At 39.9% G+C, this 19,863-nt stretch overlaps 1 protein-coding gene across 9 annotated transcripts in view; it reads left to right on the top strand.

Moving 5' to 3' along the window:
* Unc5d (unc-5 netrin receptor D) overlaps positions 1 to 19,863 on the top strand; it is a 555,548-nt gene that overhangs the window by 423,289 nt on the left and 112,396 nt on the right. For 5 of the 9 annotated variants that reach the window (XM_028891802.2, XM_028891803.2, XM_028891800.2 and 2 more), the window contains exons 5-6: positions 17,185 to 17,365; positions 18,194 to 18,361. In XM_028891802.2, coding sequence (XP_028747635.1) covers positions 17,185 to 17,365; positions 18,194 to 18,361 — 349 coding nt within the window. The remainder of the gene's footprint in view (positions 1 to 17,184; positions 17,366 to 18,193; positions 18,362 to 19,863) is intronic. The other 4 variants (XM_028891808.2, XM_028891807.2, XM_028891806.2 and 1 more) reach the window with 1 other exon arrangement.

Raw genomic sequence — 19,863 nt, 5'->3', positions numbered from 1 at the left:
TGTCTGAAACAGCCATGCAAGGATAGCCATGAATATAAAATGCAGCTTGGGACAGCCACTTAGCCTGCTAGCCATCTACCAATGGATTGTTTTCTAGTGTGTGTATTAGTGTAAGGAACAAACATATAAGCAATATAAGATCATTTGTTTACTATTTTTAAAGGCTAGGAATAATAGAAATGTTTTTCCAGACTTGGGATCATGGATTTGTGTGTATAACGAAAGTGGCCTTTTATCTGCTTTTAAACATCACATAGGTTATAGAAAATAGGACAAGCTAGATTATGACAAAGGAGCAAATAGCCTAGAAGTCTTACCACCTTAAAGCAACAGATATGTGTTTCCTATGCTGCATGGCCCTTTGGTGCCAGCCAAGCATCCTGTTTCAGTGATGCTGCTGGTGTAGTTCTAAGTCAGTCTTGGAAACCTTGTATGTAAGATGTTATGGCTAAAGGAGGAAGTCTGGAAGAACTCAACACACAAAACTAAGTGCCCTGACCTGGAACTAAAAATTCACTTCTGGTAACAGTGTGCACCAACCTGCACAAATAGACCTACAAGAATGTAGCCATTCTTGTAGTTTAGAAAGCCAGAGATATTTTTATGAAAACCTCATGCAGAAAATAACTGTGATCTATGACCCTGTAAGAGAAAACTTACATCCATGAGAAGTTCAAGACAACATTTGATTAACTGCTTTCCTGATATTTGCTTGAATGCAGAGACAATAAAAACAAACTTTCTGTTCTGCTTTTCCACTCAGTATTGTCTCATTAAGATGTTCTGTGTAATTAAAATGGGCATTGTTCTTTATGAAGGCAACATTCCATTCCATTGATAGAGCAAGACATAAGTGAACTAAATGATTGGCAAAAGATATGTTGTTTTCCCTTACCTCAGTATTATAATAAACAAAGTTATGATTAACATTGTAATATACATATAACATCTCTTGATGGTAATGATTATTCTACTAGAAATATTGGGGTTCTACAGATTTTCCAAGTGTGTTTAGTTCCTGTTAAACTTGCAGGGTCATTTAATACATGGAATATCCTAATAAAAACTATCTTATTTGCATTTCTTGTCATTATAACATACCTGACTATAGCACCTAAAAAAAGGAAGGGTGTAGTTTGGCTTACAGTTCAAGGGGAAGTTGATTGTGATAGGCAAGATATGGTAGCAAAAGTGTGAGACAGCTGATTATAAGGTCTCCTCAATCAGCAAGTAAATAACTGTTTGTCTCCTAGGTGACTCTAGATCCTGTCAAGTTGACAGTATTAATCATCACATAGAATACTATCAGAGAAGAATGAAACTTATTTCTTTATACCTTTGCTGACTTGAATGGATTAAATTTTTGCCATTTTATTTGTAATTTTGTTCTTATTATTGCTTGGATGACTCCTCACACTTTTGCATTTGACAAATATCCTATTCAAGTACATGGATCAGTTCGAATATCAATTTTTTATTGATTTGAGGATGCTTTTTGTATGTTAGAGACAAGCCTGATAATTTAGCCAGTTTTTATTAGTACAGCTCAACGTTTGATTCTCTGCTTCTGAAATCCCAAAGCAAGTGAGCCATGTTTCTATTAATTCTATCTGAGCAGCTAAATTCGGATCTAGGTTTTCTACTGTGTACACATCCTTAGCTCGTCACTATAATTTCTCCCCTGGATTAGTGTCACACTGTTGGTGATCTCTCTGCTGGATCCCTCTGTCCCCCTCTTTTAGAATATTCTAACACATAGTAGCACAACAAAAATAAGTAAAAATAATAGTCTCTCTTTCCTTTTCCCCTTCCTCTTTGATTTTATCCACCCTAGAGTTCTACCATTCCTTTCAATAATAATATAATCATGTTAGTTTGAAAAGAACTACTTTTTCTCATTAATTTGTGATCTTGGGCATTTCTCTCCTGTTTTTTCTCTTTAGTTGTTGGACATATTAGATAATTAAATAAAATTGTATGTGTTTCTTGCTATACAATTTGAATACATAATCTGTTGCCTGATGCACAAAGCACATCTTAGTCTACCTTGTCCTTGTCTGATCATGAGTGATTGGCAGGTCTGTGGGTTTGTCTGTCCAAGGAATGCTCATGAAGTAAGTGCTGGGAGCCACCAAGTTCTACCACTCCAATACAGTAGGACAGGGCTTCACAGAGAATTTCTGTTCAGAGCCTGTAACAACAGGATAAGGCACAGGCTTGTAGAACTGTTTATAATCTATCTCTGGAGAGAACACCAGAGGTGACATGGACTCCTGTCTAAACCTTAATAGCTCTCTCTGAACCACTACAGGTGTGCGTAAACTATTCATGCAATACTTGAGAGTTTGAATCTGGTTGTTTTGAAGCTGTGTTATTATAGTAGGCATAATCTTTTTTCTGACCATGTGTATTTTCTTCTTTAGTGGTAACTGCATATATTGGCTCAAAGCAAACTTGTCTGGAATGTATAATCTTTAAAAGAACAGAAAATGAATGAGCGTTGAGCCTTTTCTTCTTTAAGTGTCATTAACTCTGAGTCACATGTCTGCACAGGGGTACTCTTTGCTGGTTTCATTGTGGTTAATGCAGTGAGCTGGCCTCTGATCATTGCCTTCTGTCATTGGAAAAAACTCAAAACTATGCTAATTTATCCTTTGCCACACACTATATGGAGCTGAGCTAATCAGTACCTGTCCCTGCATTTCCCACACAGATCATTCCCAGATTAGCCTTGCACTGTGGCTGAATGGAAGAAGGTTTTGGTGTGCCTTTGTGTATATGGGGTGTTATCTACTTGTGTATCATTATCTAGTTGTATGTAACTTTGTGTCAGCTTGTGTTATGAACATTTAGAATCTCCCTGCTTTAATCTGTAATAAAATGGGTATTTCCTGAGCCCTTGGGGATGCACTGTATAATAAGGAGGAACAGGAAAGGGGACCCCTTAGTTAATATTCTCTCACCTGAAAGCCCTTTGACAAACCTGAGATGATGAGTGGAGGTATGAGTATAGACATAGCTCTTCCTCCCTCTGAGTGGCAGCTCTGTATCCATGTTAGTTCTCTGCATCCCCAAGTAATGCTTTTCAATTAATGGTACACCATGCTGGAAAAAGGTGACTTTTTTTTGCCACTGTTACAAAACACCTAAGAGAAGACTAGCTGCAAGTTTTTGTCCTTTATATCTGGACAGCAATAGCTGTGGGAGTGCTTTGGCCTGAAGCAATAGGAGCTTGCAGGGTGGTTTGTTCATACCTTGGCAGATGCTGAAGCAGAAGGCTTAACTGGAAAGGCCAGATTGTAACCCTCAAAGGCTGGCTCCTACCTCCCTATGTCCACTAGCAAAGTACAATATTTAAATGATCCCACAGTCTCAGCCTGGGACTGAGTATTTAAACACATGAGTCTGTGGAGGATGTCTCACATTCAAACCAGAACATTGACTAGAGCACTGGGGAGCTACAATTTGGCAGAGATACAGAATGTATCTGTACAGATGACACTGAGCACAGGTAGAATTAGTGAAGACAAGATCTACCACACTGGATAATACAGAAGTGAAGCAATGGTGGCCTAGGCATCATTTACAATCAACCTTTGATTACATGTCTTCCCTGATCTTCTCTTTATAGTACATCTGCATGATGTTCTCTGACCATCATTCTTGTGAGCACTTTACAAGTTTCATTCCTCACTCGTGACAGTTAACCATCTAAGTAAGCAGGATATGAGGACGAGCCCTTTCCCAGAGACCATTTGCTTATCAAATAATTAGTTTAAATAGCACAAAGCCATGTCCACTGTTGTACCTGGCTTTTACGGGAGTCACAGCCCACGAGAACCCGGTATTTCACAATTGGCTGGGGCTTCTGTGGCTCCTGTCCATCATCATCTTCCTAGAGATCCATTAGTGTGCTCTGGCTGAGCTCCTTAAGTCTCTGTCACTTGTCTGGGACTGCGTCTGTGGGTTGACAGTGTAGCCGAATTCCTACTTCCTTTTGTGATGCATAATCAGGTAAGTGGAGTTAAATAGAAGAAACTGCAGTGTAGGTGGCTTTCAAAATCAATCTGTCCAGCCTGTAAGGAAAAGCACACACAGAAGGAACCAGGGGCACTATAGGAAATAACTTGAAGGACAGCTAATACCTAACTCACAAGTGACAGAGCAAGTGATGGTCTCAACTAACCTTAGAGGATGGTGTGTTCCATCGTGAGCACAAGCTTGTCCCTAGGGAGACTGCTGAGTCTCAGCCAAGATGTGTGTGACAATACTATATCAGATTGCAGGAAATATTAGAAAGCAGTGCTTCACGAGACCACTAAGAATCATAAGGAAACGGCAAACGCCTGACAGTCCACACAATGTTTGAGGACTCATAATTCCATGCATGTAGCCTTTGATAAATCATAAAGAATACAAAGTAGAAAGATTAGTATTGTCTCCTTTCCAGTTGTAAGGATCAAGCAAGATAATGCATTAGATTTTGAAGACAAAGACACTAAAAACCTGTGATGTCTTCTCCCTTTTGTAAATGGCCTCAAGATAGCGCCCTCCTCTTCAGAACCATGTTCCTATCTGGTACAGGGAAAGAACAGAATGTGTTCTCATAGGCCACACATTGGCTTGACTATAGTCAGTTGTTGCTGGAGAGCTTCTCTCCAGGTTCCATCAAACCCCGCAGTCCCACAATCCACATATAAAATAATCACTCAGACACTTATCACTTATAAACTGTATGGCCATGGCAGGCTTCTTGCTAACTGTTCTTATATCTTAAATTAACCCATTCCTATAAATCTATACCTTGCCACGTGGCTGGTGGCTTACCAGCGTCTTTACATGCTGCTTGTCCTGGCGGTGGCCGCAGTGTCTCTCCCCTCAGCCTTCTGCTTCCCAGAATTCTCCTCTCTCCTTATCCCACCTACTTCCTGCCTGGCCACCTACTTCCTGCCTGGTCACTGGCCATCAGTGTTTTATTTATATAGAATGATATCCACAGCATTTCCCCTTTTTTTAAAAAGTAAGGTTTTAACTTTAACATGGTAAAATTACATATAACAAAACAATTATCGAGCAAGAATTACAGTTACAATATTAAAGAAGATGTCCTATCTATCTTATATTTGTGAATTTAAGGTTTTATATCTAACTTGTCTTTTATCATAACTGAGGAAATTACAACTATCTAGTTTTCAACCACATCAAAGACCTGAGAAGGAACATAATGGTACCTGAGAAATGGTAGATGGATGCAAGCAACTTTCGGGAATCTTGCAAAAGTAGACCAAGACAGCTGGCCGCCTGGACAGTCACCTAATGTTTTTCAGCATTGTTGGTGTATTTAAATTGGCTACAGGCCTATAGAGTATCTGACAGACCATTTTCAGAAGCAGGATTTCTGAAAGACCATCTTACCCTGTCTTGGCAGAGTACAGTGGTCGCTTTCCTTGTGTCCCACTTGTCCAGGAAGGACAGCATTGTATTCGTACTGTCAGCCGTCAAGGCAAGGGCAGTTCTTTGCCCAGTAGGCCATTTTGTGCCAAGAAGACAAACTTCCAAATGGAAATGTCTTAGAAGCCCAACTTTCTCTCGGGATCAAATTGGCACAGCCAGGAGCAATTGTGTCTCACGTCAACAGAATTCTAAGTTATTTAAATGCCATATTCTCTAGGTCTATGAAGTGTTTGAAGATTACCTATCTATCTGAAATATATCTATGTATACCTAGAAGACTTAACTAACATGGCTACAAATGTGATTATCATAGATGACTAATTATTAATCTTTTTTTAATTATCCATTACAATTTTAAATGAGTTACATAAACATAATACCTCAAACAAGAATAGAAATATATATATATATATATATATATATATATATATATATACAGTATAACAAAATTAACTTCAAGTTTGTATCAATAAACTAAAATTTATACCAATGTAAAACATTTTAAACAAGTTGTTCTTTAAAAGTAGGTTCATTAATCTATCCTTTTATCTTATCATCTCTATATCCTCCTATATATCTATATCATATCCCCTTTTCTTTTTTAGAAAGAGATCACATTTATAATCAACCTGTTTTAAATAAAAATATTGGTTTTTCTCTGTCCCACACCAGAGGGCTCTTTTGACTTGGTACACAAGAATCTTTTAACCATTTTTTTTTAAAGCAGTATGTCTGGGTTTATAGGGGGAGTGAGCCAATTCCACCTCTAAAGCCAGCTTGGTATATTTGAGAATTTGGGTGTAGCATCTCTTACTACTTCCTCCTGGAGGGGGGCGCTGTATCTTATGGGGACGCAAAGAAAATTTTAGGCCTATGGGGTAGTCCATGAGGCTGTATTGTGGGAGCCAGTTAGTTGCCTTGAAACCGCTCTGGATGTTGGATCATCTGGGCCATGGTGTCATCGGAGACCTTTCAGGGGGTCTTGGCTGGTGAAACCTGATGTATCTTAATCTGGAACAAATCCACAGCCTCTGGCTTTCTGTGGAAACAAAAGCAGAACCTCTTTTCCAAAGCAACATATCCTTATATCCAAATTTTGAAGTCAAGGTACCTTTAAAATATACATTTTGCATAACTCGACAGCTTTTGCAATCAAATGTTTTTCTTCAGTTACGAATATCAAAGAGAACATAATCCAGATTCTCTGTGTGGTAGCCATCTTTACGTGGCTTATTTTTTATATTACCTTGAGCCTATTGCTTTAAACTGCACCATTCTAAGACTGAAAGGACGCTGTGGCTGCTGGCTCTGCCCACTTCAGCTTCCCAACATGGCAGTGGTACGTTTTCCGCCAGCTCTGGGAGTCATCAAGTCTCAGAAATAGTGGGTCTAAGCTTTTATCAAAGCAGCGTGTAGCCCAGAAACCTCTTTTTTTTTTTTTAAATACTAGTAAAGACTAAATCTACCACACAGCTTAATGTGCTGCTGGCAGACGCCTCATTTCCGCCATACTGCTGGTCAAACACACACGCCAGGAACCCGCCAGTGTTCAAACCTGCTTTTTGCGGAGTCTAGCTGCCGGTATGAGACAAGAAGCAGGAACCTGGTTTTGGCTCTGTTTAGCATTGGTTATTAAATATTCTTAGGTTTAAGGTGGAAACTCGAGCCGTTGGGTGCCATTTGTTGCTGGAGGGCTTCTCTCCAGGTTCCCCAAGCCCCCGCAGTCCCACAATCCACATATAAAATAATCACTCAGACACTTATATTACTTATAAACTGTATGGCTGTAGCAGGCTTCTTGCTAACTGTTCTTATATCTTAAATTAACCCATTCCTATAAATCTATACCTTGCCACGTGGCTGGTGGCTTACTGGCGTCTTTACATGCTGCTTGTCCTGGCAGTGGCTGTAGTGTCTCTCCCCTCAGCCTTCTGCTTCCCAGAATTCTCCTCTCTCCTTGTCCCACCTACTTCCTGCCTGGCCACCTACTTCCTGCCTGGTCACTGGCCATCAGTGTTTTATTTATATAGAATGATATCCACAGCAGTCGGTCTATGTAAATGTATTAAGATTCTGAACTGGATCGTTGTAGCAAAATTTCAGAGGCTTTTTGTTCCATTCATTTTACTCATTGCCCAGAAGCAAAATAAAACTCAGATAACTTGGAGAGGGCAGGTATAGCTATTCTTGACACATACTAGATTTCAATAATGTCCTCATATCACAATTCAGATAATTTTCTAAGCAGCCTAACAATGTTGGTATAGCATTGGTGGAACATGTTGACTGTTCTTTTTATTTTTTCCATTATTTTTTGACCTTTCTCTCTTTTTTTTTTTAATTTTGACATTTTCATATACACATGTATCTATTATGATTATCATTACTCCCATTAGCTTCTGTTATCTCCTTCCTTCCCTCAGAACCCTTTCTTTCCAACTAGTTCTTAGTGGCCACGTGACTGAGTAAATGCTTTCCCCTTCCATATCAATCATTAATAGTCAATAGCCACTCAGAAGAGCATGGAGTCTCATGAGTACCTCCTCTATCCATGATGGAGTGTTGAAGGACTCAATCTTGTATGCATCCATTTGTTGCTGTATGTTTGTGATTGCAATGACCAAGTTATATCTGGGTAAGCAGTATTTCATAGCGCTCCTCCCTATCCTCTGGTTCTTATATATGTTTGCCCTCTCTTACGTAATGCTCCCAGAACTCTGGTTGCAGGGATGTCCTGTTTGGGGCTGAGAGCTCAACAGTGGCTTATTGCGAGTACTTTGATCAGATAAGGATCATCATTAACCCTTCTTTGTCCCAGACTGACGGTAGCACTTGTCTGTAGACATTAGCATAAATATTTAAAAGGAATTTTGTCCACATAACTATTTAGGGAAATAATGATCACATGGCACATGCCTTTAATTCCAGCACCTGGAAGACAGGCAAGAGATTCGAGAGTTTAAAACTAGTTCAGGCTACATAATGAGACTATGGTAGTTTGAAAGAAAATTCCCCCACCCCACCAAGGGAGTGGCACTATTAAAAGGTGTGGCCATGTTTAAGTAGGTGTGGTCTTGTTGGAGGAAGTGTGTCACTTTGGAGGTAGGCTTTGAGGTCTCATATATGCTCAAACCATGCCCAGTGAGACAGTCTGCTTCCTGTTGCCTTTGGATCAAGATGTAGAATTCTCCAGCACCATGTCTGCCAGCACACTGCCATACTCTCAGCCACCATGCTCCTCACGATGATAATGGACTAAACCTTTGACATTATAAGCCAGTCACCTCAATTACATGTTTTCCTTTATAAGAGTTGTCTTCATGGTGTCTCTCCATGACAATGGAAACTCTGAGACAGAAACCCCGTGTAAGAATGTAACTCCATGGTAAAGCACTTGCCCAGTACCTACAAGGTTCTTGACTAGATCCTCAACACCACACACTCATACACACACACACACACACACACACACACACACACACACACACGAGGGAATACACATATACACACAGACACATACTTACAAACATATATACACATGCACATACACATACATGCACTAATGTATACACATACATATGCATGGGTGCATGCACACACACACACACACACACACACACACACAATGAATTATAAAAGAGTAGCACTTGGTCATTGCTCAAACAAGACTAGATCTTATTGGCATCAGGCTAGGACTATGTTTTAGACCAAAATTCATAGTGTGAGTTAAAGTGTATTGATTGACTTGACTAGACCAATGTCCTATGGAAGAAAAGTATATTAGCTTCCTCTTTGTTCCTATAACCCCTGCCTTTACTTCTGCTGGCCCCTTTGTCTCTACCCACATCACTGTACACATCTCAGATCAGCTGCTTGGGAAGGAAGATACTTTCTCCTTCCTCCTCTCTGTTGTTTCAAAGAAATTCAGGCACACTTATTTTTTTTTTGTAACGTGGTCAATTCACAGACAAATTGGTAGGTTAGTAGGGCAGGAAGGGGCAATGCTGTGAGCTGCTCTGCCCTTCTAGTCATTTCCTGATTCTACAGCATGTATCCTGACATAGCCTTGTCTCTATTCTTCAGCACTATTCTGGTGTTCCTTCCTCAGCCATTTTTTTAAGCATAGTTGAAAGACTCATTTACTACTCTTGCATAGCTCATACCTAGAATAAATTAATTAAATATATTATGAAGGAATATGTAGCCATTTAAAATACTAGTAACTTCACAAATATATTCAGGAATAACTGAAGTCCCACTTCTATCTGTTATCTGTGCTCACGACTGATACCTACATTATTCCTTTCTCTTGGGCTAATGTAAGATTTTAAAATTGTTTATGAAGGAGCTTGGAGTGAGTAAGGCAAAAAGAAAACAGTCACAAGTGATGACTGGAAGCATTTTTGAAGCTCCTTAGATTACATCTATTAAATATAGGAGGAATTCCATGTGACCCTGAGTCTAACCAGTTCCAAGAAAGGACTTGGGATTGAGGGAAAGTGCCCATGGTTGATGGCATCAAGGTCTCTATTGGGATTTTCTAAGCAAGGTACAAGAAAGAAAATTTTCAGGTTGGTACCACCTAGAGTGTAAAGGTCATGGGGTTTGGGCTCCTGCATGGAAGCAGCCATCCTGTGCCAGTGGCGCTCCCTTCTTCAAGACTGGATATATTTTGGATTTCGAACCAAACCAACACCACTCCCACTGTGTACACAAGATTGCTGATAAGCTGTTGGATGACAGTGGACATTATGCTTTGCATATGTCCATACATAGTTATGTTTAGTAGAAGTGCGGGATGAGTTAACAATGCAGTGCATCCAAGTATTGCAGGTTACTCTCGTTTCAGATAAGATATTCTCTCCCACAAAGCATCCTTCCACCCCTCTTCCAAAGTAATGTCCCTCCACATCTGACTATGTATCATGGCATCTACTGGAGAGGAAAGCCCATCCACTCCCCAGCTACATAGCAATGGCAAATCAGGAGCTAGCTCTCTGGAAAGAAATTTAATTGACTTCAATGGTCTGTGTTTCCAGATTTGTTTATAAACTGGAAAAATCGACAAATTGCAGACCATCTGTACACAACAGTATGCTAATGAATGCAGGCATCCTGCAGACCCATAGGCTCATTACCTCCAAGTAACTAGTTTCTTCACATATTACTAAGCAAGGCTGTCCATCTGATGCAAGGAAGCAGAAATCAGATGAAGAATTATTTCTCTTCAGGGTAAGAGCCAGATGCCAACAACCTTTAGAAATGTTAAGCCTCTTTGTTGAAAATATGACCTGCCAGAATGAAGTCATCTGGATCAGTGATGTAAATGTCTATGAGCCTCAGGTGTCAATGTATTGATTCTCCAGTGCTAGACAGAAAACTCATATCCTTTTGTTAAGAGCATAAGTAGCAACTTCCAGCTCTGCCAACCTCTCATAAAGGAATTTCTAGAATCACGGTACTGTATAGAGGTTCTTACGCTCTGTGATGTTCTCTGGTCACATACATGAGAATGCACAGTAAACAACAAGGCACCTGTGTACCAACACACATATGGAGACCAGGGAGGCCAATGCAAGGGGGAAAACTGTCATCAGAGGACACTGAGCTCCTCTGTGGTGATGCTGACTAAAGAGCTTAAATTGGACATTGCCCTGTAGTTTTATGGTAATGAGGGTCTACTCCATCTCTAGCTAGATTGCATGCTTTGTCACATGGCTCCTATAAGAAATCCTTATCTCTGTGATTTCTCATGGTGATGACAGTCAGATCCTAACTAGCAAGGGCTTGTTTGCACAGATCTCTTGTTCTACATTTCTCCTCAGATTCCACTTACCCATAATTCCTGTCATGGAAGCTGAAAATCCTGTAAGTCTGAAAAGCTCTGTATAATATATTAATAGCCAAAAAAGATTTCAAGCAAAAATGAAATCATTTTAATTTTTATTCCACTAACACCCTTTTTAAAAGAAAGGTCAATGTTTCTAGCAAAAGTGGGAAAACAAAGGAAGACTTAAAGTGCCATATTTTTTAAAGAAAAATGTGAGTGAACTCATCTCTGTGGAAATGGAATAGTCTCTCAATACACAGGCAGTGCATCTGTGACTTGCACCCAGAACCACTGCACTAATTTATATATCCTCCTAAAGACCCAGGATAGTGGAGTTTGCAACTAAAGAGTCTGAACACATGTGTTCATGTGAGGGGTGTGTGTGTGTGTGTGTGTGTGTGTGTGTGTGTGTGTGCATGTATGTTATTTTTCTACATTAGAAGCACTTCGTTCATCAAAAATCTTTTAAAGTTTCTCTAAGTGACAAAACCATAAATCTAAGTACAATGTGTCAACTTTATAAGCCCAGAAAATAGCAAAATGATTTTCTCATAAAGATCGTACCATCAGTTAAATGGATAAACTATTAGGTTACTAATAAAATGTCTACTTTTAGGAATGTACTAATGTGTTGATTGTTTATAGACACAGTTGGATTGATGGAGCTCAGTCTTGGCACCATTACCAATCAGTGTAAAAGAAAGTGTACAAACACTTAAGGCATGTGTACACAAGTGTGTATATGGCTAAGCTGGTGGAACACTTAGCAGGCCAGTGTCTGTGGTGGTTCAGATTGTGCATGGGAAGTCTCTAGGGGCTTTATTGCCAAACACAGAGCAGGATAAGAATCCTCTCCCATGGGGCACAAAGACAGTGGGCCAGGGCATGGCCTCATGCCAGTAGTTCAAGGGCTATGAGTCTGCTGCTGGGAATCCCTCACTCACGAGTCAGTCTCAGCATCTTTCTTCATCTATTTTTCATTTTGGGTTTTCAGAGAAGCTTACAATTGAAGAAATAGACAGTTGAAAATTGCTGTGCTCCATGATAACTAAAAGCAACATTTTAAAGCCAAGGTGTTTTGTTTTTGTTTTTTCACATTACAAATGCTTTCTCTCAAATGTTCCACAACTCCCAGTAGAAAAAAACATAACCACTAAGATCTTACATATTCATATTCTACACGTCTGATCTTTTTCAGTGTATATGTGTTTGTGACTGGGTTTTCATTTTACAAATCTGTAACATTAACTATATAGTTTTGTATTTTAACTTTCATGGTTTTTTTTTTTATGCCTATATAATGTTGAGTTGAGTTTCTGAGTCATGATTAGTTTTCATTTTAGGCATGATCTCCCTCCCTTTCCCCTTCCTTATTTTCTTCCTTCCTCTTTATAACTGAAAAAGAAAATAACTTGCCATTATCAAATTTTCATCTCCATTCCTGTGTTGGTTATTTTTATGTCTAGTTGACATTGGCTAGAACCATTTTGGAAGAGGGACTGTCAGTTGAGAAAGTGCCTTCATTAAGATTGACCTATAGGAAATTATTGGGCATTTTAGGAGAGCCAAGTCCATTATGGGTAGTGCTGAGCCTGGACAAGTAATCCTGAGTTGTATAAGAAAGCAGGCTGAAAGCTGGGAGTCATGGTCCATGCCTTTAATTCCAGCACTCAGGAAGCAGAGGCAGGTGGATCTCTGAGTTTTCAAGGCCAGCCTGGTCTACACTGTGAGTTCCACAACAACCAAGACTATGTAGAGAGACCCTGTATCAAAAAAAAATAGAATAAAAGAAAAAGAAAGGGAAAAGGAGAGAGAGAGAGAGAGAGAGAGAGAGAGAGAGAGAGAGAGAGAAGCCATAGAAGCAAGCCAATAAGCTGCATTTCTACAAATCTTCTACTTTAGTTTCTGCCTTGAATTTCTACCTTGACTATATTCAGTGATGGAGTGTCATCTGAAAGTTGTAAACTGAAATAAACTTTCCTTCCTGAGTTGCTTTAGATCTTGGTGTTTCATTACAGCAATAGCAACCCTAAGACAATCCCTAATACTTTGTTTTGGAAAATTCCTAGGCATACAATGACAAAAGGATTTGCTAGATAATGGCATTACGATTTTTAGGACTAACCAATGGAGATACATTTAGGGGAAAGTTATAGCATTGTAGAGTGATGGTGATTTGTTATTTAGAAAGCATCGCTGGGTAAAACATCTCAAAGAATATTGCATGTGATCCAAGTCCAGAATATCAAATAAATGGGGCCATGGGTGCTTCAGGGATTGGCCTCTAGATCAGGAATCAGAAGTGGAAAGGACTTGACTTAAATTTCCAGAAGAGGTTTGAAATCTAAGTCTATTAGAGAAGATTAGGTAAGCTGATTTGAGGTGAGATGTGACTGGGAGATCTGACATGGGGAACAGATAGAATCCAAACCACAGAAGGGAGTCCTTCATTTGGAGAAAAAGTGAACACACTGAATAATTTGTTTGCAAAGTGACAGCATCTGATCAATGAGGCAGAATCCAGTGTAGAGACAGGAATAGAAGTAATAGTAGACCAGTGAGTCATTGGGCTGCTACAGAATTCCCGAGGCAATGAGGAAGGAAGAAGTAGAAGGGTGAACTGCCCCACGGGACAGTCCCAGTGAAAACCAAAGAAACCACACAAATAAGGACTATATGTCAATGTTTGTTGTTAAGGAGAAAAGTGTGTGTGTGTGTGTGTGTGTGTGTGTGTGTGTGTGTGTGTGTGTGTGTGTGTGTGTTGAGGGCAGGGCATGTACATTGTGGGAATGAATGGCAGTGGACAAATTAGGTATCATTCTTCAGAAGCCATTTATAATCTTTGAAGGCAGAATTTCTTACAGGCTTGAAACTTGACAAGTAGGCTTGGTGGCTGGCATCGGAATTTAGGGAACACACCTATTATCACATTTGTAACACTGAAATTACAAGCATGCACTCCAACCCTGGCTTTTTTTTTTTAAGGTGGGTTCTGGTAATAGAACTCTGGTCCTCAAGCTTATAAGGCAAACAACTTACCAACTGAGCTATATCCATAGTCCAGGAAAATTATATTGCCATTTAACTTATTACTAGTGATATAGAATGTACACTGTTTAACTGTTATGAACATCTTAGTGGTATTTTTTTAATGAGCTATATATTTACCTTCATGCCATGTTTCCTGGGTGAATTCTAATCAAGTAAAAGGGTTTAGCTTATTTATATTATTTTTCCTCATATTATCCATATTGACTATTTTTCCATCAAATTTATAGTACAGTTGACCTAGTTTATTTCATTTGTGCTTGATCCTTTTAGTGGATTTTAACTCTGCAGATAGATCTCTACTTGGGAACTCTGCATTGAATTCCTCTGGGCCACTTATTCAGGAAAACTGTCTTTAATTCCCAGACACTAGAAATCTTAGGTTCTGTCTCCATGACCACTGTCCATAGGCTCTGTAATCTAGAACTGATTTGTTTATGGACAGTCACAGGGTTCCCTTGCCTCTACATCATCTGTGTAAGAAGAATATGGAAAAGAGGACAACATACCAAAGGTGCTTCCTAAGTACTACCAATAGCAAAGTTCAAGAATTAACTCTTTATTGGGCATTTGACAGAAGACTTTCTGAACCAGGAGAATGGAGGCAGAACAATAGCCCTCAGACATACCTTGTTGCCAATTTTGTCATATGCGATGAGGTAGAAGTGACAGTGTTTTGCAAATCACTAGTTCTGTTTACCCTGAAGGACACATTTCTCTCAGAGGTTGGGGACTATGTTACTTGGACTCAGCTTTTGTTGAGGCTGTGGATTCCTTTCCTTATTTATGTCTTGCCATTCAAAGTAAAACTTTGGAAGGAAGTTGCCATTTTGTTTTTGGAAAATGGGTTTACCTAACCTTCAATATAATCTCTGATGCTCAGTCAGTGTTTGTATTACTTGTTATATGGGTAACCAAATGACTGTGAAATTGACCATGTCAGTGGGAAAGTAAAGGCATTGTGTCATAGACTAATAATCAGATGTGTTGTAAAGTGGGTTTCTCTACACTGTTGTTGTGAGGAGTAGAGCCATACTCCTCAGCTCTGCATGATTAATAAATGGTGACTCTCCAGGATGGATCATGGTGATGCCTGTATTGATTCATGGGGTTGGTACTGCAATGTGCTATTTACCTCATGGTCTATGTGACTTGGATGTTGCAGCTCTCTATTCATTCTTCTGGAGCTCCAAGATCTCTTCTTTTGCTATTTGGTATTATTTTCCTTTCTCAAATCACATCCTTGTTGGGTTAATTTTAAATGATGATAATTTTTGGTATCTGAGCATTCATGAATGGGCAATACTTGGGGAAAATATTGAAGGACCATGATTAAGTTTTCATCTGGTAAATTACTCCCTTTTCATAGAGACTGGCACATCTTTTCTGTGCCAGACTGTTATATGACAGATACAACTTACTGATGATAAATTTGAATTCTTTAGGTTTAAAAACAAAATTAAATGAAGCATCTTATGCTAAAACAAATTCTCAATTAGCTATGCTAATAGTGGGCCAAGCATGGCAGAATACCCCCGTGCAACATGCTCTCTGTGATCTTGTTAGCATACTCACTGCCATTGGAGGAGGTACCCAAATGTTGTGTTCTCTCTCTCTCTCTCTCTCTCTCTCTCTCTCTCTCTCTCTCTCTCTCTCACACACACACACACACACACACACACACACACACACACACACACACAAAATCTTGGGAATCCTGATTCTGTGACAAATTATAGTTTCCATACACTTGTTAGATTACTGTGCTTTACATATGATGATAACTTGAGCTAAATGTCACATGTGGTCATGGTATCACAAGACAGTCAAGATGTTTTGCTGTAGAGTAGAGGACAAAGCGGAGAGAGACACAGTTAAACCTTGGGAAACCACCATGCTCATTGACTTAGGAACTAAGTATTGTGTACCTCCATAGGGGAAGAATAGGGAAATGGGAATATAATACTTCCACCATCATGCTTGATGACCTAGAGGTACTAAGGGTGGTGCACCTCCACTGGGGAAGAATAAAGAATGGCAAATAGAATGTTTCCAACATCAATGGCGAATAGAATGTTCCAATATCATACTTGATGACCTAGTAACTAAGCGTGATGTACCTCCATTGGGGAAGAATAAGTAATGGGGAACATCCACATGTCTTTCTCATGTGTCCCAGGAAATAAAAGCTGGGTAACAGTAGGACACAAGTGGAATTAATGTTCCTTCCAAAACCCAGATGGGTTCTAGTTAACCTTTGGAGAAGCAACCCAGGATAGATCTCCAACTCTGAAGAATTTTGAGAGTTAAGTGTTTAATCCTATTATTTCTCAAACTGCATTTCTTCAGCTTGGCTATGTCACCAGGCTTCTGTTAAAACTTAAGTGAAAACACATTGACTTGAAACTTTGCCCAACAAAGTATTCTCTTGGCACAAAGTACGAGTCCAACATGTGTGTTCATTTTTCTAAGTTACATTGCCCAACTATGAAATAGCATCACATTGTTGTCGTCATCATCATCATCATCATCATCATCATCATCATCACTGGTTTTCTAACAAAAGGAAATAACCTGATTGTCATCACTACTACTCTGCTACAATTGTATAAAATGGGTCAACGTCATTAGACTATTTGAGGTTTTTTTCCTATTGTCAATAACTTGAGTGTCTATTTCCCAAATAGAACCAGATTTACTCATTAAGCAGACAAGAATACAAAGCAGAGGGTTGACCATACCTCTGTGTGTTATATCTATTTCTTTCCTAGTGTATCAGAATTGCACACCTTCTATTCCTAGAAGAGAGTTTATTCTTGTGATAACTTCTGAATACCCTTTTCTGCCTGTAGGTGGAATGGCTGAAAAACGAGGAGCCCATTGACTCTGCACAGGATGAGAACATTGACACCAGGGCTGACCATAACCTCATCATCAGGCAGGCCCGGCTCTCAGACTCAGGGAATTACACCTGTATGGCAGCCAACATCGTGGCCAAGAGGAGGAGCCTGTCAGCAACTGTGGTGGTCTACGGTAAGACCAGCCCAAAGGCCAGGAAGGGATAGGGAGGGCTAAAAGCAGAGATGTAGGGAGCCATGTACTGTATTAAAATTTCCAGTCTAAGAGCTAAGAGGGCCCTGGATCATTCACCAGAGTGCTGTCCTGCCTCAATCCTTTGCCAGGTGAGAAAACATCCCTAACACTGTTAATGTGTTTGCTGATCCATTCAGTCTTGGACTGTTGTGAGACAGCCAGTGGTATTTTCAGTCTCTCTCTTAAAAATAATAAAATTATGGTTTATTTCATTTCCATGGTGTTTATATTTGGAAAGCATTCATAGTGGGCAACTTTAGCTCCCCACCCTTCCCCAACCCAGATTCCCCCTCCCCTACACCCATATCTTCACAGACATTCTGGCAGTCAGTTCCTCTCCTACCAGATGAAATGCACCAAAAGCAAATATTGTTGTTTGCTGATGATCTCAGGCATTGTAGTAAAGCATTTCCTAGCTATTTAAGTACAGGCATTTCTTTCCACAATAGAGGAGCCCTGGGAATTATTTTTGAAGCACTTAAAAGTAATAGAAATTCAAATGCTGATATTTTCTTCCATATACTCTGGACGGTCAAGTGCCTTAGAAATCTGCTGATGAGTTCTTCCTAGTTTTAATAGTTCTCCGCAAAGCCAGCTCTCCAGGTTCCTCTTACAGAAGGTTAGGAGAAACAAGTGGGACTCTGCACCATCTCTTCTTCCCCCAGATACCTGACTCACAGCACCTGGCGCAGTGGCTTGCACATAGTAGGCAATCAGTACAAACCTCTCTCCTCTTTTTTTTCTCCCCTCCCCATTTTTGTCTCTCAGTGAATGGAGGCTGGTCTTCCTGGACAGAGTGGTCAGCCTGCAATGTTCGCTGTGGTAGAGGATGGCAGAAACGTTCCCGGACCTGCACCAACCCTGCTCCTCTCAATGGTGGGGCCTTTTGTGAGGGAATGTCAGTGCAGAAAATAACGTGCACTGCTCTCTGTCCTGGTGAGATATACACAGATTCCCTTCTCCTTCTAATCTGCCAATGCTATTAAGTTGCTGTGGAGCAAGCAATGTGCCCTTCCTTCCAAAGTCACCCTGGTCCAAGGGCCTAGACGATTGCCTCTGTCCAAGGTGCTGATACTGAATTCATTGTCATGGCCAGAACATGGGTGAAACTCCTCTATGGAAGGCTTGTGGTAGCAGCGTTTGGACTAAGCCACCAGCTTCTCCCCGATTTTCCCACGTGATGGCATGCATTTGAATACAGTAACCAGGGATTTGGTGAGCTGCCTTCAAACACAAAAAAGCAACCACCCAGAACTTGACCTTTTATCAGTTTCAGCTTGGTAGTTATTTACAATACAATTGGCAGAGATTGTCCATTGCATGGGTGTGTACTTACACCTGGCCGGCACTTGCCTTTCTTTCAAAATAGTGGAAGATCTCATTTATGGAATGTGTCTCCTATTAGTTCTTTTGTTATCTCTTCCTGGCTGTAACCCAGCTAATACAACGAGAACTACGTGAGGTGGAAGGTGGCTTTCTTTATGGAAAGCATGTTCTCTCACAGAGAACATAACTGCTCCTGAGTTTCACATGCACCACACAAGTTTAATTCCAAAAATCTGGGACCAGAGCCTCATGTCTTTAAATTTTCCATTTGAGTTTCTCAAGAAGCTAAGGTGAGACTCTGACCAACAGCATGTGTTCAGAGTTTAATTTGTCCTTGTATTTCATTAACATTTATTGAGTGCTTACTATGTGCCAGGTACTGTGCAGGACACTTTCATACATGCCATGCCATTTATCTCTCCATTGTGACTGTATTGTCCCCAGATGACAGAAATGGAAAATTGAAGCCTCGGGACTTACTCTCTCTGCTGACAAGTTTACAAAGCCAAGACTAGGACTCAGACATTTTGGGCCACATTCAGTACTTTTTAAAATTTTTTCCCTAATTTTTACTAATTGGTTTAGATTAAAACTTGCAAGATCTTAACCTACATAAGCATGGTGAAAACTATTCCTAGGAGGTAATGGGGCAATTGCCTCAAACATCTGTCCTAGTCTCTTGGGCTGATATTTAATGGAATTAAGTTCAGTCTGCTCATTTCGATGTACAGCAGCAGTCTATGACCCAAGAAATTCTATTTCTGTAGGTTCTGCCATCTTGGGGTTTCACTGACCTGTTTTCGTTTAACACTATCAGTTCATGTGGGTTTAACTTTTATTGTTTAGGGGATTTGGGGAGTTAAAGTCAGTCTACTCTATTTACCACTCTAAACTGTAACCCCATACTACATCAATGTACTGCACATGGCTATCTGTCCAGCAGTGATGCTCTTGGATATGAAAGACTGGGGGGAAAATGGATAATGCCATTATTATCCAACTCAAAGAAGCCGATGCCAGTCACTCAACTGTTTGCCTAAATTTAATCATGGGTCTTATCCTGATATAGCTTTAATAAGAAAACAAAACAGGAGAGTAAAGATGCTCTCTCT

The sequence above is a fragment of the Peromyscus leucopus genome, chromosome 17 (genome assembly GCF_004664715.2).
Source record: "Peromyscus leucopus breed LL Stock chromosome 17, UCI_PerLeu_2.1, whole genome shotgun sequence".
In the NCBI taxonomy this organism is placed as follows: Eukaryota; Metazoa; Chordata; class Mammalia; order Rodentia; family Cricetidae; genus Peromyscus; species Peromyscus leucopus.
This window is presented reverse-complemented; position numbering and strand designations above follow the sequence as displayed.